The sequence below is a fragment of the Trypanosoma melophagium genome (genome assembly GCF_022059095.1).
Source record: "Trypanosoma melophagium isolate St. Kilda chromosome Unknown ctg20segment0, whole genome shotgun sequence".
Lineage (NCBI taxonomy): Eukaryota > Euglenozoa > Kinetoplastea > Trypanosomatida > Trypanosomatidae > Trypanosoma > Trypanosoma melophagium.
In genome coordinates, this window is record NW_027125150.1 from 422,895 (window position 1) to 439,294 (window position 16,400).

The 16,400-nt window shown below is 41.3% G+C and overlaps 9 protein-coding genes across 9 annotated transcripts; all 9 read right to left on the reverse strand.

The window, feature by feature from the left end:
- Window positions 1-656: 656 nt before the first annotated feature.
- Window positions 657-3,104, reverse strand: LSM04_007772 (3-hydroxyacyl-CoA dehydrogenase; the record flags this gene model as incomplete). Its single annotated transcript, XM_067331424.1, has 1 exon — window positions 657-3,104. The coding sequence occupies one exon, from the start codon at window positions 3,102-3,104 to the stop codon at window positions 657-659; it is 2,448 nt and encodes an 815-aa protein (XP_067192232.1).
- A 1,077-nt stretch (window positions 3,105-4,181) lies between these two features.
- LSM04_001143 (Glutaredoxin) lies at window positions 4,182-5,186 on the reverse strand (the record flags this gene model as incomplete). The annotated part of the gene is made up of 1 exon (XM_067331425.1): window positions 4,182-5,186. One exon carries the CDS (start codon window positions 5,184-5,186, stop codon window positions 4,182-4,184), a length of 1,005 nt encoding a protein of 334 aa, XP_067192079.1.
- A 952-nt stretch (window positions 5,187-6,138) lies between these two features.
- LSM04_006420 (RNA recognition motif domain) lies at window positions 6,139-6,690 on the reverse strand (the record flags this gene model as incomplete). The annotated part of the gene is made up of 1 exon (XM_067331426.1): window positions 6,139-6,690. One exon carries the CDS (start codon window positions 6,688-6,690, stop codon window positions 6,139-6,141), a length of 552 nt encoding a protein of 183 aa, XP_067192188.1.
- Window positions 6,691-6,987: 297 nt separating this feature from the next.
- Window positions 6,988-7,611, reverse strand: LSM04_003761 (uncharacterized protein; the record flags this gene model as incomplete). Its single annotated transcript, XM_067331427.1, has 1 exon — window positions 6,988-7,611. The coding sequence occupies one exon, from the start codon at window positions 7,609-7,611 to the stop codon at window positions 6,988-6,990; it is 624 nt and encodes a 207-aa protein (XP_067192135.1).
- Window positions 7,612-7,944: 333 nt separating this feature from the next.
- Window positions 7,945-8,613, reverse strand: LSM04_001034 (DSBA-like thioredoxin domain; the record flags this gene model as incomplete). The annotated part of the gene is made up of 1 exon (XM_067331428.1): window positions 7,945-8,613. One exon carries the CDS (start codon window positions 8,611-8,613, stop codon window positions 7,945-7,947), a length of 669 nt encoding a protein of 222 aa, XP_067192075.1.
- A 308-nt stretch (window positions 8,614-8,921) lies between these two features.
- LSM04_000544 (uncharacterized protein) lies at window positions 8,922-9,611 on the reverse strand (the record flags this gene model as incomplete). Its single annotated transcript, XM_067331429.1, has 1 exon — window positions 8,922-9,611. One exon carries the CDS (start codon window positions 9,609-9,611, stop codon window positions 8,922-8,924), a length of 690 nt encoding a protein of 229 aa, XP_067192064.1.
- A 42-nt stretch (window positions 9,612-9,653) lies between these two features.
- On the reverse strand, window positions 9,654-9,881 carry LSM04_004437 (uncharacterized protein; the record flags this gene model as incomplete). The annotated part of the gene is made up of 1 exon (XM_067331430.1): window positions 9,654-9,881. The coding sequence occupies one exon, from the start codon at window positions 9,879-9,881 to the stop codon at window positions 9,654-9,656; it is 228 nt and encodes a 75-aa protein (XP_067192149.1).
- Window positions 9,882-10,822: 941 nt separating this feature from the next.
- On the reverse strand, window positions 10,823-12,235 carry LSM04_001321 (uncharacterized protein; the record flags this gene model as incomplete). The annotated part of the gene is made up of 1 exon (XM_067331431.1): window positions 10,823-12,235. The coding sequence occupies one exon, from the start codon at window positions 12,233-12,235 to the stop codon at window positions 10,823-10,825; it is 1,413 nt and encodes a 470-aa protein (XP_067192084.1).
- A 326-nt stretch (window positions 12,236-12,561) lies between these two features.
- LSM04_009186 (Lysine methyltransferase) lies at window positions 12,562-13,674 on the reverse strand (the record flags this gene model as incomplete). Its single annotated transcript, XM_067331433.1, has 1 exon — window positions 12,562-13,674. The coding sequence occupies one exon, from the start codon at window positions 13,672-13,674 to the stop codon at window positions 12,562-12,564; it is 1,113 nt and encodes a 370-aa protein (XP_067192260.1).
- Window positions 13,675-16,400: the final 2,726 nt, after the last annotated feature.

The window sequence follows — 16,400 nt, forward strand, 5'->3', positions numbered from 1 at the left end:
CCTGCCCGCGGGAAAACCGAGCCCTTGGGAAGGAGGGGGAGGGAGAGGAGCCGCGGGCCTGCCCACGGGAACGGAAACCCCACGCCCGAGGGTTCGGGGCCAGGCCGACCCCGACGGAGACGCGGCGAAAGGGCCGCCATTTACCCTTACGAACCGAAGGAAAGAAAAGAAGGAAAGAAGAGCCCCCTTTCGAAACAGGAGGGGCGGGGAGGAGGTTCGCGCGGCAGGGGCGCCGCAAAAGGCGAGGGCAAACAAAAACAAGAACAAACAGATGGGCACCCAGAGAAAAGACATATGCAAACCCAGAAAATTCGTCGCTCGTGAGAAAAAAATCCGGAACACGCACCAATAGGCGGCGGCGTTAAACATTTGCGGCGCCCAAACGTTTATGAAAAGTATGCGAAGAAAAATAAAAATAAATCGAGAAAAAAGCAAATAAAAAATATATATAGAGTACCCGATGGTAAATTCGAACGAAAGTGACCACAATAGAGAGACCATAAAAAGAAGAGGAAGAGAAGAGAGGGTTTTCTTTAAAGAGATAGATAAAAATAAAGCCCTTTAACGGCTATAGTTCATCCCGCCGCCCTTTTTTTTCCCCCCGGGTTTTAACCTTCGGCCGGGAAGCAACCCGAACCTCCTTAAAAATCCTGCTTTCAGTAAAACTCAACCCGTGGGTAACCCAAACGTTCCTTGTAGGGCACAAATGGTCTGTTGGGGAAGAATCGTTTCCCTTCATTTTCCATTGTGAGTAGTAAAGGACTTGGGGCAAAACGATCATCATTTCTTTCGTCTTGAAATTGCTGAAGTCTATCCACAACCGCTTGAAGACCACGTTGGTCCGCATGTTGCAACAAACCACCTCGAAATGCAGGAAACCCTGTACCCCATATCATGCCAATATCTACATCTTCTGGAGTGCTGGCAACCCCTTCTTGTAGAATATAGGAAGCTTCATTAACCATAAGAAAGACACAACGATCAACAATTTCACTTTCATCCTTACTTTTCTTTGATTGAGGAAAATATTTTCCAAGAGTTTCATTATTCATTCCCATTTCTTTTCCTTTTGCATCATATCGATAAATACCTTTACCATTTTTCTTTCCAAGGTAACCATCTTTCATCATTTGTTCAACCTTGGAACCAACAGCAAAACGTTTAGCTTTCATACCTTCCGAAAGTACTGGTCCAACATGACAAGCGATATCAAGACCAACTTCATCTAAAAGACGAAAAGGTCCCATAGGCATACCAAAATTAAGTAAGGCCTTCTCAATTAAAGCCAAATCTACTTCCTCTTCTATTGCAAGACGAGATGCTTCTGCCATATAAACCCCAAGAATTCGATTTACAACGAAACCTGGTGCATCATTTACAATAATAGGCTTTTTACCAGTTTTTAGTGCCAAATTAAAGATAACCGCCGCTGCTTCAGCTGAAGTTTTCTTCCCTTTAATCACTTCTACCAATGGCATTTTTGAAACTGGGTTAAAAAAATGCATTCCAACAATACGTTCTGGATACTTGGAAACTGTTTGCATTTCAGTCAAGCTGAGTGAAGAAGTATTAGTAGCAAAAAAGTTTTTGCCATTTATAACACCTTGGTTCTCCATTTCTTGAATAATTTTCTTTTTAATATCCATAACTTCAACTGCAGCCTCCACAATCACATCAACATCATGAAATACAGCATCAGTAGTTCCTCCAGTTACCAATTTCATTTTGGCTTCCATGACAGCAGGAGTTATTTTCTTTCGTTCCATTGCTTTTTTAAATTCTACTCGCACTATTTCAATACCTTTCTCTACTGCTTCTTGTTTTACGTCCTTTACTGCCACAGGGATACCTTTATTGGCAAAGTAATGAACAATACCAGATCCCATTACTCCGGCACCAATAACACCCACTTTGCGTACAGGAGGCACTTTATCCTTTGAAATACCGGTTTTTCTCTCACTCTTTTTCATTCCTTCGTCAAGAAAATATAGTGCAATTTGGTTTTTTGCCTCTGGTGTAAGCAAAAGTTCACTGAATATCTCCTGCTCCTTCGCCAATCCTTCCTTATCTGAATGGGCAGCTGAGTATATAATAGCCTCTAACGCTTTATATTGCGCAATATATTTTCCTTTTGTCTTTTTATTTAACGTTTCAATAGTTTTATTACCAACCATTTTTCGTCCAAATGAAGTACGTTCCAAAAAACGATCCATCAACGAGATATTTTTTCGTCGCATTGGCTTTAATGGTTTGTCCACGAGTCGACCAGACCACCGTCGTACACCTTCAAAAAATCGTTCCTCACCCTCCCATCGAGGTTCCGCCTCAATAACTGCATCCAAAACACCTACTTTCTTTGCTTTCGTTGCTTTTGCAGGTGCACCGGTCATAATCCATTGAACTGCTGTAGCAAGTCCAACGAAACGTTGAAGGCGCACTGTACCACCTGCACCAGGAAGAAGACCCAAGAGACACTCTGGTAAACCCACAGATCCGTTTGAGGCCAGTAGACGATGATGACAAGCAAGGGTCAGTTCAAATCCCCCACCTAAAGCAAGACCATTTATAGCAGCTACAACAGGAAATGGTTCCTGTTGAATACGGCCAAACAACTCATGACCCATTTTAACAGCTTCTGATGCTGTTTTTCTGTCTGTGAGAGGGTACAGTTGATCCAAGTCAGCACCAACACAGAAGGCAGACTTGGCACTCGCGATAATAGCAACACGAGCCTTATTCTCTGCCACAAGTTTTTCCACAACATCCAATGCCTGATTCATACATTTTACAAACTCCTCACCCAAAGCATTAGCGCTAGAACCAGCACGATCCATCACAATCCAGGCATAAATTCCGGAATCAATATAAACTGTGACATGTTTTCCTGCAGAATAAACTGCCCAAATGCGATCCTTTAGAATAGAACCTTTAAAATCGTTCGCAGAGACAGTTGTTTTTACCCCTGATGGCATATTAACAGGAGGTTTGGGATTGGGTGGTGTATTGGTTTTGCACATACAGCTTTGAGAGTATAGTTGTCGATGGAAAAAATCAGATACAATTCCCAAAGCTGGTAATTTTCCAAGCCCGTTACGCCGCATCATATTTGATATTGTGGATAGTTACAATTTATTTCCCTTTCTTTATAGTTTTGTTGATGTTGGGATTTGGTTTTTTTTTTTGTTTATAGACGAGCGGCCAAAGTTGTTATTATTAATGCAAGTAAAGAAAGGAAGCACAAATGAATAAATATATACATATATAAGAAAGAAAGAGGAATCAAACAACAACAAAGAAAAAAACAAGGTTATTCACAACCTTTCTTTTCACATTTTTTTTTTTCACCACCTTTCACAATTTCCCTTATGAATTAGTTTTCCCGTTCCAATCAGAACATATATTTCAGGAAACGTGAACGAATGATATGACTTAATCAGAAATACAGTTCTACAGAAAAATATGATTCTTGACTTGAGCTAAATATTATAACAAGCAACCATCACAAGAAAATATTGTAAAACAGTTTTATTCATATAATGTGCATACTCAATTTGTCACACAAGCTGTGATACTAGTAGAAAAGAATAAATCAATTTCTTCTATGCCATATACCGGAAGGAATTCATTCCGGAAGGAATTCATTCCTGTAGGAATTACCAAGTGACAACCTCCCTAGGACTACTACTACTACCTCCGCCAGACCCTTCCACACTGAGGAAGCGAGTCCAATAGGGAGGTGAGGTGGTAAAACAAACAGTCAAGACACAAATCCTTCCTTGGCGTTATTTTTGTCAATCATACATCCAGGTAATAGAGAATTAACAAATAGAAAAGAAAGATTCTTGCACTCTCAGAACCCATCATATTATTGTAGACATTATCTTGGAGTATATTCTTTTTGCCTACTTCCGGTAAGAAAAAAAAAGATTTATCCAGCTAATTTCTTACAATATATACATATAAGAAAAAGCAAAAAAAAAAATGCTGAAAAAGAAGTATAAACAATATTACGATACCGAAACATGTCAACCCCTGGGATTTGTATACAATTCCCCACCTCCTCCCCTTCTTCACTTCTACGATGCACATATATGTACACAAACACACGCAGAGAGAGAGAGAGAGAGAAAGACAAACTCATTTAATTATAACCCTAACTTCTCTAGTTTAGCCTCATAGATTCAAGCATTGTTCTGTATGCGTCTTTGCATCTCGGCATCCATTGCAGCATTCCACTCCCCAATATCCCCTTCGTGTAGGAGATACCTCAGTCTAGGATGGGCATCAATAATGCGTGTAACTGCATACATTTCCACATCCGCTATATCCGGTTCCTTACCGCCATGAAATTTTTGACGAGGGCTATCCTGTAAACGTGAAGAAAAGAATGCCAACTCTTTACCAAGCCAAACATGTGTATTCTTGGGTGGGTCTTCACTCATATCAGATTTCTGAGGCTTAAGATTTGGTTTAATCTTATACTTTGAGAGAATACACAAGGCAGATGCCCCAATTATATGAAAAAATATATTGTGATAACGTGTTGGGGTTACATATGGGTAAGAAGCAAATGCATCTCTCCACGTACCATTAGTAACAACAAAACTCACGGCTTGAAAACGTTCTGTAATCCACTGGCGCGTTTCCAAGATGCGTTGATTCTGAAGTTCTTCAGCAAATCCCAAAGGCACAGATAATGAGGAAATGATCTTCTGAGAATCCACCACGTAGGCCCCTACCTCATCCCCTTCAGAGACAGGGTGAGAACTATCTTCAACCCGTGTCAATCGTATTTGAGGCACTAAAGGGTAGCGAGAATCTGGAATTCCTTCTCCAGAGAGAGTGTCAACATCTACTATTTCAAATGGAACAGAATGGTAACGCAGTACCCATTCTACCTTAGCACAGTATGGACATCCCAAGAGGCGATAGAGTGTCATGCCAAAGTCCTGCCCTTTATGCTGCTGCCCATTGAGTTGAGTACCTCTGCTCCAAGGTAGATGTGTTGTTCGGAATGCTTCAGTAAGGAGATCTTTGTCTTGTAAGGCGTTAAACTCATCGGCGGAGAGTTGACGTGGTGTTGTGCTGTTCGCCTTGCTTCTGCAAGTACTATAACAATAAGCCGTCCCTCCTATAATACCACCACCGGCAATAGCCGTGTACAACCTACGAGAACCCCAGCGCATTTTGCGTACTATTATTGTTTATTTGTTTGTTTTTATTTTTGGTGAGTGAAAAAAAAAGAGGTAAAGGATAAGGGTAATTATTCTTTTAATCGTTGCCTATCCTAATATAAATTGTTGTTGTTTTTTTTATTCCGTGTATGTGAATGTTTCGATGTTGCTGCTTACGTGTGTGCGTCGCCGCACAGGGATACCCCCTTTTTCACTAAACCCGATATACAACCAAATCCAAAAAGAAAAAGAAAAAAAAAGACCAGCAGATACCCATAAGAGAAAAAAGAAAGAAATAACATAACACGCGACAGAAGTATATATTTTCTAGACACCGATCATCACTACCTTCACCACTAACAACAGCACCACACAGAGACACATCATGCGGCACAGATCTTTATGAAACAGCAACAATAAAACTTGTATCGCAAAATAAATATTCTTCAGCACTATATCCCCACCAAACCACAGTTACTCGTAACCTTCCCTTTTTTTTTTACCACTTATCCCTCCTCTTTCTCTTCTTTAAGTGCCTTTCACCGAAAAAAAAGGGAAGAAAATCAGAGGGGAAGTGATACTGCATACAGTGAATGCAAGGAAAAAGGATGAGGGGGAATAGACAGGGGAACAATAGCGAAGCCCCAACCCCGGCACGCAAACACAAGCAAAGACAAAAATACACACAATAGCTTACCAGATGGAAATCAACGGTTTTTTTTTTTTACAGGGACTTACGCAATTTTTTTTTTCACCTTTTTATCACCCTTCCCCTCTTGGGGGTATTCTTAAATGGCGTACATACGCCCATTTAGAAATGTAGATGCGCATAGCAACAAAATGAACACAGAAGAATGGGGAACCCAAAATGGAGAGGGGATAAACCGAAGAAACGACAAAAAACAAACTTTTTCTGTAACTTCTCATCTATATGTACATCCCCTAATCAACAATTTACAACTCCCTAAAACCGGCTGCGGTCGGAAGTCACATTTGCAATGTCCGGCACGGGATTTGTAGGGTTCATTTGATGCACCGTGATGGCAGAACAGACTCCAAAAGGAGAAATATTTGGACTGTTCTTAGCATAGCTCACCTGAATCATGCGATTCGCCAGCATTTTATACCGATTGTGAAGTGTGAAGATGGCTGTATCTGCCTCCTCCACACTTGAGTACGTCACAAAAGCAGCACCCTTACTACGGTTATTCAGATCGCGTAAAATGTGAATCTGCTCAACCGTACCGTAGGCGCTGAATAGTTCAAAGAGTCGCTTTTCATCGATCTCAAAGGGAAGTTGACCTACAAAAAGCTTTGCCGCTGTAGAACTTATCGGTGAAACACTATTAGAGTCTGATGGCAGCCCAATTTGTTGTTGTTGTTGTTGTTGTTGTTGTTGTTGTGATGGTTGTGATTGTTGTTGTAAAATAGCATGGGCTGTTTTATGCGGCGATACCACGTCAGGGTTTCTGGGTTTCCACGGTTCAGCCTGTGGTCGAAGAGTTGCAGGTTTCATTTACAATATCTTAATGTGAGTTAAAGGGTTTACTTCTAGCGGATGTCAACACGCTATCGTAACTGGAAGGGGTGAAAAAGGAATGGAGGAAAACAGCTGTATCAAACAAAAAGAAAAAGAGAAGAAAAAAAATCTAAACAGAAAAAGGATAAGAACACCAAAGGCATCAAAACGAAAAAAAGCAATGAAAAAAAAAATGTATCACACACAATTTTTTCACGCTACCAATACTTTCAATGAAAAAAAACAGGACATTTACAAAACAGAAAACGCATCCTGTGAAGGAATAGAAAAAAGTTACAACATGGATAAACGTTGCGACCTCTTCCTGTAGAAGATCTTGACGTGATTAGCTTTTACACACAGCACCGATTTATCATTCTGTAATTGGTAAACCTCTGCAGTTAAAAAACAGATCCGCTGACCAACACGCAAAGCGCGACTCTTCAACGTGAATGCACATTCTGTGATAAGTGGGTGCAGAGACTCAACATCAAGGGATACCGAAACGTGACGGTACACTCCTGTCACTACACTCAGATGGGCTGATGTCAGTGCATCGATTATAAAACATAAAATACCTTCATCAACGACACCTCCCATTTCTCTGGCATTATTGGAGCTGCCTATTGGTATGGCTGAAAGAGAACTATCGGTACACATGGGCCATGACATGATAGTTCCCTCTGTCTCAAGTGAAGTACTACCGATATCTACTGAAGGAGAAAATGTATTAGCAACATTATTAGTAGCATCCAAAGTAGTAGTGACACCAGAAGAAGTGGCTTCAGATATCAAGTGTACTTCTTCACTATTCAAACGAGCATGGCAGCAAATGATGTCCCGCGTAGACGGAGGGGCAGTTGAAAAAAACTCTTTAACACGTCTTGTCAATTCTGCTGGATTGATGGGGCTACACATTTCAACCCACAGATTTTTCGTTATTTGTTGATCTAAATATATACCTTTTGGTTTTCTAGTTAAAAAAGAAACAAGGTGATAATTAATGATGTCGCCTGAAGCGATAAAAATCAGTTTGTCCCTCATTACATCATCATAGACTCAGTCAAAATGAAATGACTACATAATTAGTAAAAACAAGAAAAAACTATGATAATAACCCATGGCAATTGTGACGAACATAGAACTAATCAAAGAATAAATAAATAAAAGAAACGGATAAATAAAACGTGCGAATTTTAGACATGGTCTTGAAAGTATATATCTTCTGAGAATATTTCATTTTTACTAAATTTATACATTATGCCGAAGTACTTCTGCGAATACACGAACATCCGGACTACCATTTATGATTTGGCCATTAGGGAACGTGAAGTGTGGCACTCCGCCGAATCCCCGTGGTGGATGGACTCGAATACGCCGCAAGACGTCATCCAAAAAATTCTGTAGTTCCCTGTCTCCGAGTATACTTTGCACCTCCTCCCTCTTAATCCCCACTTCCATCGCGGCGTCTACCAACTCAGAGAGTGCCCCTAAATTTCTTCCCTCCTGGTGGGTTCTCCGGAAAAGTACCTCTTGGAGATCTGATTGGAGTTTGTAGTCTCGCTGCCTTTCACCAAAGTACGTGAGTAGAAGATGACAGTTGTACGTGTTGAAAGTGTGCGAATCCTCCCTCAGGCAAAACTGCAGACCTAGATCAGATGCCGATGAGCGCCTGTTTAGGGGAATAGTCTCCGGCAGCTGCAGCCACTCTCGTACTACTTCCCTGCCAAACCTTTTCCCCAGCATATCCACGACGCGTGGTCCTGGTGACTGCATCTCCGGGTGAATTTGAAACGGGAGCCAGTGAAGCTCCAGGGAGGTATCATGCTCACCCGCAGCCTTTTCGATTGATCGCTTCCCCAGCCAAGACCAAGGACAGGTCACATCGGATATAACTTCTACAACTACCTTCTTAGTCATTTGATTATTTTTGTTTTTTTTTTTGTTTTTTTCCAATGGTTACCTTACCTTCTTGACCCACTGTTTTTTTTTTTTGTTTCCCCAACAACGTTGCCAAATGGTAGCTGTAAATAGTTTGTGCAAAACAAGGCGAGAGATAAGGAAAAAAAAAACATAAATAGTTCTTGATAATAATAATAATAATAATAATAATAATAATAATAATAATAATAATAATAATAATAATAATAATAATAATAATAATAAAGAACAATTGTTCGGGATTTCCTACAATGACGAAAGCCAAAAATCCTTATATGTGACTCGCGTTAGAATTTACGCTGGATGTCCAACCCTCTCACAAAGTCCTCTATTAGCCGTGTGGTCTCCTCCAACTTATCATAGTACAGAATATGACTGGCATCCTGAAGAACATGCTCATTCACGTTAACTGCAGACTTATTCCACAATCCATGGTACTTTGTGTCTTCTCCCATTGGAGAAAGTCTTCCCAAAACTGAGGGAATAGGGACCCTAATCTTAGAATACGTACAACTCTTTATACAGGTATCAGATGAGAAGAGAGAACGACGTTGCAAGGCCTCTTCCAAAACAGGAATATTACATTTCCATAATGCTGAAGATTCGACATTATCCTTCGCTCGAACAATATGAATATTAGTGGAAAAAAAGTCACGCACACGTTGGTCGTTTATACCACATCGTGAAAACTCCTCTTTGGCAGAACGCATATCTCTAATAATCGATAAATCAACTTTTTTCATGAGGTCCATATATTCAGAAACCTCATTTTCCATAGAGGAAGGAAATAAAGAGCCTGTAAGTGGAGGCATATCCAAGCTCACTAAAACAGAGACAAAAGGTCGTCCTTGTCGTTCAGGGTCATCCTTTTGAGCCATCAGAAACTTTGTCCATACCAAAGAACCCATGCTGTGCCCCACAGCCAATATAGTAGACGGAACTGTGTTATCCTCGATTAAATACCCCTTTTCTTCCATCCACGTATTAATATCAAGAACTAAGTCATCAAGTGTGTGACTTTATGTATTTGCAGAGAGACCGTGATTTCTGCAATCAATTGAGGTAGCCTCCACTGGTTGGCATTGCTCTTCTGATTTGCAACCCTGTTGCAGCCGCCGTGCAAGTGAAAGTAGAGAATTGCCTTGAGAGAGAAATCCATGCAGAAATATGAAGTGTATAGACGGCCCTTTAGAAAGCGATCTCGCTGAGCAGAGTCTATTACTGTACAGCCTAACAGCTGACGTCATTCAGTGTATGTACGATCCAAGTATTGCCTAATACTCATAGTCCCTCTCAATAAAAGCAAAAAAAAAACGTATAAAAGAAAAAAACAGACGCGAGAGAGAAAAAACATTCATCGCAAAGAAACGTGTTCCAGAAAAGTAGAGAGAATGATGAAAGAAAAAGAAGAAGAAGGAAGTACAAGACAACTCATTTCCCAGTATTGTGTTATTATTTAGAATAATCAACTGGGTGAATGATCTTTAGATGGAGAAGGAAATGATATCAATCACTTATTCAGACTGCCTATCAGAAATAATTAGGAAGTTTGCACTTCAATTGATACAATGTGTCTGAGTGTATAATATTACTTTTATTTGACATGCCAACACAAGAAGTTGGTGCAAACATTACTGTCAATTGGAAAAAATTGCATACATACAGGGAGAAAAAAAAACAGTAACTGACAAAAAAAAACTCTTCTCGTATATCGGAGAGATCAAAATAAAACCTATAAAAAGAGAGGTATATAGTATAACCTTACAGAAAACAAGGGCGTCCTCGACAGCGTGGACAATTCCCAATCGAAAAGTGGGGAGAAGAAAAAAAGAAAGGTAGGAAAGAAAGGAAGTTGAAATCCAGATAGACTTTTAAAATACAATTAAAGAAAGAAATTCTACTTATAATACCCAAGAGCAGAGATATAGAATAAATTTAGTTACATAGAATATGCATCTTTTTTACATGTTCCCCGATACCATCCGTTTCAGGATTCTGTATGTGGGTAATTACCTCAATTCGATATTTGAAACATCCGACTATTCTCTCAACTCGCAGTCAACAAAGTCACCCCGCACCCGTACATTTGAGAAAAAAAAAGTCCTCACCCATACTTTCTGAGCATGTATCGCTCTTTTCAGCGTACCCTCCATCATCATGACGAAGATCCAACCAAATTACCCCAGAATCAAGGGGCAAACCATGAAAGTGAACCCAAAGTACGGGAATCCTGTGAGTTCCCCATAGCGACTCCTTCGTCACCTTCAGAAGGAAAAGTTCCTAATATAGGGACAATGAACGTCGTTGAATTTGACAAGTTACGATCACCTCCTCCAACGAGTTCCGCAGCATCTACAGCACTTGCAAATTGTGGTAAACAACTCCAATGTGAAGACAGTGGTTTTGATCCTTCATCAGTAAGATTGGGGTAGGAACTGCTGCGCATTAATTCCTTACTCTGGTCTTCAGACTCAGTACGTTGTGAAGAATTCGTTCTGTAGCGAATGATACGTGCTGGGTTGTAGAATTGAGTACCCCCTACATGCCACATAGAGTTCATTTCCCTCTGTATGTTTTCCATGCCTGGTCGACTTAAAGAACTCAGCTCCCTGTCAAAACAAGGATGATGAAAATTTATCTTTCCATTAGTGGACCCATTGCTTCCAGTGTGAAAAAGGAATTGTGTGTTATCGCTATTACCACGATCCGCAACATAGAAAGAACCAAAGGTACTGTCAAAATTCCTATGCCCAAGAACAGCTTCAGGAAGAAAAAAACCAAATGTGTTAGATGCAATAGACATTAAAGAGGATTGCACATCATGTTTACTCCCCCCTTCAAGAGATGGAGGATAAGAGAATGATGTTTCTTCTTTTCTCTCTGTCAGTTCACGAGGCGCTTGATAAGGCAAAAGGAATGAGTTTTCCTTTTCTACCCCTTTATTAAACGACGTTCTGCTCTTCTGGGTCCGGATATCTTGAGTCGATGATACCGTACTTTTTGTCGTTCCATTCGTTGTTTGAGGAACAAGATGGATGATTGCTGAAATACTTTGTCCAGTAGAAAATTCAGTAGAGTATTTCCCTTCCTGTGCATCTGCAGTTTCTTTGGTAGTTAAATCTGCTTGGTCCAAAGTGTCAAGATTCACTGGTGGTATATACGGGCATTTGCAGGTCAGGTTAGTAACATCCTTCTTATTACTCACCGATTTCTCGCAAACGGGGTGAGGATCTATAGGATACATAAAATAACTTGGAGAAGAGCATTTTCGTTCACATGAAGAACTTAACTGACGTTGACAACTACCTCTTTGTATTGATTCAATTGACCTCTGAAGAAATGGTTTCCCTTGAGGCAATAACTCTCTTTGTTTTAAAGAACTTTGAACAGCAACAGCAACATCATCATGGTCGTTACTGAAAATAAGTTCAGAGGGTTTTAAACCACTGCTCAAGAGGTGCTCTTCGTTTAAGGCCTCATTATTAACAGTTTCAAATGTTGTAACGCCATAAGATGAGAGCATTTCTCTGTCCTCATACGTCGCACCAGCAACATGCTCCTCGTAAACAACAACAGGAGGTGAATTAACAGATCGACTCATCGCAGAAAAGAAAAGCTAAATTGTCAATTGAAAAGATATTAAAAAAGCAAACCCCTCCTGATTGTATCTTAGTGTCAAAGAAAGAGCTAAAATGGGAAAAAAAAACCTTAACAGAGGAGGGAATAATAATAATAATAATAATAATAATAATAATAATAATAATAATAATAATAATAATAATAATAATAATAATAATAATAATAATAATAAGAGAAGAAAGATTACTTTCTTTTTTTTTCTTAAAGCATCTTTAACCGCAGCACATCTAAAAAAGCCAAAGTGTTAAAAATCAGAAAAACAAAAACGGCTACAGAATAAACCAGCTGTTATGACACAAGATATGGAAGAGTACTTAATTCACACTCAACAAGGGGAAACTGTGTCATCAAAGAATCTAATAACTCCATATCTTTCGAGTAGCAGGCAAATGCCTCACGTGGGAAAGAAAATTTCCCCTCACAGAAGAGTTTTCTCGCTTTAGCTAGATCTTCTTCTTCAAGTTGTCTTCGATACTCATCACTAGTTAAAACTTCCGGATCGTACCCTTTTTGCGATTCCCGCAAAAAGAGTACTACAACTGAAACCCCATTCCAACCACGATTTCGTATAATTTCTTCCGCAATAAATTCTTCAGTGGGAACACGAACAATACCAAATCCTAATTTGTACGCAACAGTTTGCAATTTCCTCGCACCATCAGGAATACGCACAAAATGGGTTAAAATAACCATACTGGGAAAACATCTGGAGCTAATATTTTCCCCTTCATTCTCTTCTATGGATGCCTGGAGGAGTGACTTGCAAGTTCCAAGGAGATTTTCGATGTCAACTCGGTAATAGAGTAAATCGGAACCCAATATGGCACGAATATCTCCATTTAATAAACGCTCCTTACGGCCGCAAAAACGTCTTAAAAGAGAAAGCAACTGATCTGTGCCCTCTTTATACCACTCTAGAGGGAAGGTAAGCAGGGTCCGATCCATCGTATTATGTGTAGATTCCATAAATTCGTCACATTCACTTCTAAAAAATGAAAAACCAAGTCGTTTTGCAGTGGCTTCTATTAGCCCTAGACAGTCATGGGAAGCATCTGTGAAGGCCACACACAATTGTGGAAAAATAGTGGCAATTGTGAATCCAACAAGACCACATCCACAACCCAATTCAACAACCCAGTTCTTCGAAGCCTCAGAGGATTCTTCAATTGATTGTTGCGGTAATAGCATTCGTCCAAACTTAACAAAAAACGCAGCAAGTACTTGGGCCCCTTCGTAAACACGAAGACCAGTTGAACACTTTAAAATATTCTCGTTTGGTAATTTTGTTTGTGATTTGGTGCAAAGAAAGTAATGATCTTTTACTGTAGCACAGGCTAGTTCAATTTTTAGAAACGAGGTACCATCAGCTGACGCAAGAACTTCAAAAGTTTCATAGTTCATGGAGTAAGGTTTTAAGTACAAGAATCGAAAACTAAAATAATAACAATAAAGGTTAAAAAATAAAGCAACTTCACAGCTAATAGGGAATTCAAGAATCAAAAAACAAGCAAAGCAAACATAGTTTACAGGGAATAAAGCGTTAAAGGCAAACATTTTTTCTTCATGCCGCTGGTAGCGAGAACCCCAAATATTTACTCAGGTTTCCATTTCTTTTTCTTTACTTGACGTACGACATAACAATAAAGAAAACTCAATCCAACAATAATAATAAGGAAACAAAAAACCAGCATCCCAATAACCTGTGCAATAACAATTCCATTCTCACTTAGAGGGGGTAACAATCGAAACAACTTCTCTGTACTGCCAGAAGTAGCCTCCACAGCAACTGTGAGCAACATAAGATAAACACCCACCCAACAGAGAGGTAACGTGAGGGCCAGTTTAGACATCAACTAACCTTTCTCTAGTATAAACGAAAACATAAACAAAGAGAATTCATTTGGTTCTATCAACATTTATTATATTTACACAAGGCATGCAAAACACAGACTATAAGAAAAAAAAACTACACACAAAAAAAAAACGGAAACTCTGTGATCAGAAGCCAGGATAAAGCGAATGCAATCCCCATTTTTTTTCTTCCCATACCACCTAGTATGGAAAAACACAGCGTCAGAGAGTAGACCAAAGGTCTACTCAACCCGAGAACTCATAAATAATGTCTCTCTCTCCCTCACACGCAGACACACACAACTGAGTGCAGATTGGTTAAAGAGGACCGCGTATCTTTCCATTCTCATCAGATGTCATCACAAAACATTTATGTTACTGATGAAAAATGATGATCAAAGCAATGATGTCGATCAGCAAGAGAAATGAAGCATAGAAAAAAAAAACGAATGGATTCAGGTTCACAAGAAGAAAGCGTCAAAAACTCTCGTTGAGGAAAACGTGTCATTCGGCCTTCTAAGCGAGACGAAAATGTCTTGTGCGGAAGTGTCGAGTTTCACAATCGCTGGTTATCGACATCATGGAGTGTCCCGCCCCTCTAAAGGTGGCGGCGTTTCGATTCTGGTTCGTGAAGACCTGCCGGTGGAAGTAGGATCGTCTGTTGTGGCGAGCATTGAGTGTACTCACGCAACGACCCACTTGACAGAAGGGCTGGCGCTCTCAGTGACGTCAGCATACTTCCCTCCAGGGAGATCATTTACAGCATCGCAACTGGACGCGCTCTTGATGACCAGCGGACCCCACCTCACTGGTGCAGATGCTGAAACGCATGCGTTGGCCTGGAATCGCGCGATCCCACCTGATACACGTGGCGATGTTCTAGTGCAATGGTGCCTAGATAACGATTGCGTCATACAGAACACTGGAGAAAGCACCCGCCACACTACACGTCACGGTCTGTCCGCGCCGGACGTGACACTATCCCGAGAGTGTCGCATAGAGTCTTGGACAGCCAATTTCTCTCCGGATAGTGACCATTATATCACCCCCTTCGACGTAGTAGGGGATGATGATGAACCGCTGCGGTTCCCTCGCCCCCGTGCCCCACTCTATGCATGGAAGAATGCGAAATGGTCTCGTTTTAGACAAATGTCAAATGCTCAGTGCCGAAAACTGCCAACACAGATGAGCGTTCACAAGCGAGAACGTTTACTCGCCTCCGCGATCCGCATCGCAACAGCTGCAGCGGTCCCCCGCGGAGGACGAGACACTGCCCCTTTTGGACCCCAGAACTCAGTGAGATCGAGCCGGAGATCTGCCAATGCAAAGCCTCTGTCTATAGAGACAGGTTGGCAGCACGCCGCAGAGAGATGCTGAGACAAGCCTCCCATAAAAGATGGAAAGCCCTCTGCGGCAAGATGGCCGTAGCAGACGGCTGCCGTTGGAACATTGCAAAGAGGATTTACGCCCCACGCCCACTGAGCACCCCGGCGATAAAGATTAACAACACGGTGCTCACGGAAAATCAGAAGGCCAAGCACTTTATCCGTTTTTACCCCGCACGAGCCAGACGGCACCCACACTCCCACCCTCCGCCACCCATCCCAGTTGTTGGCGAGGAATTTGCACCCATTACAGAAGCGGAACTGGAACGGGCCCAGCGCCTTCTCCCGAAAGGAACGGCGGCTGGTCCGGATGGGATTTACAGCGAGGCTCTCCAACATTTGGGACCCAGAGCGAAAGCAGAAACCCTTTCACTTTTCAATGGGAGTCTCCGCACTGGTATTGTCCCAGCTGCTTGGAAAGTAGGTGTTATTGCTTCCCTCCCCAAACCAGGGAAGAAGGCAACAGGCCCAGACCCGTTTAGACAAGTCACATTAACTAGCCGTATTTCCAAACTAATGGAAAGGATTGTAGCAGCCCGTATTCGGGATGTTATTGAACCCAAGCTGACCCCACAACAATCCGGGTTCAGGCCTGGCCACTCCACACTAGACCAATTACTACACCTGCGCGCAGCCCTCACGAGACCTTCGCATGACTCACGCACAGGTGCCGCATTCGTCGATTACGCCAAGGCCTTCAATACTGCAGATCACGACCGAATTGTTAGTGCGATGCGGGAGATGGAGCTCCCACTCCACATCATCCGATGGTCAGCCTCATTTTTAAAAGGACGTCGGGCTAAAGTACGAGTCCAAGGAAAATCCTCCCCACTAATGCTATTTCCACCGCGGTGTACCACAAGGAACGGTTCTAGGCCCGCTTATGTTTAT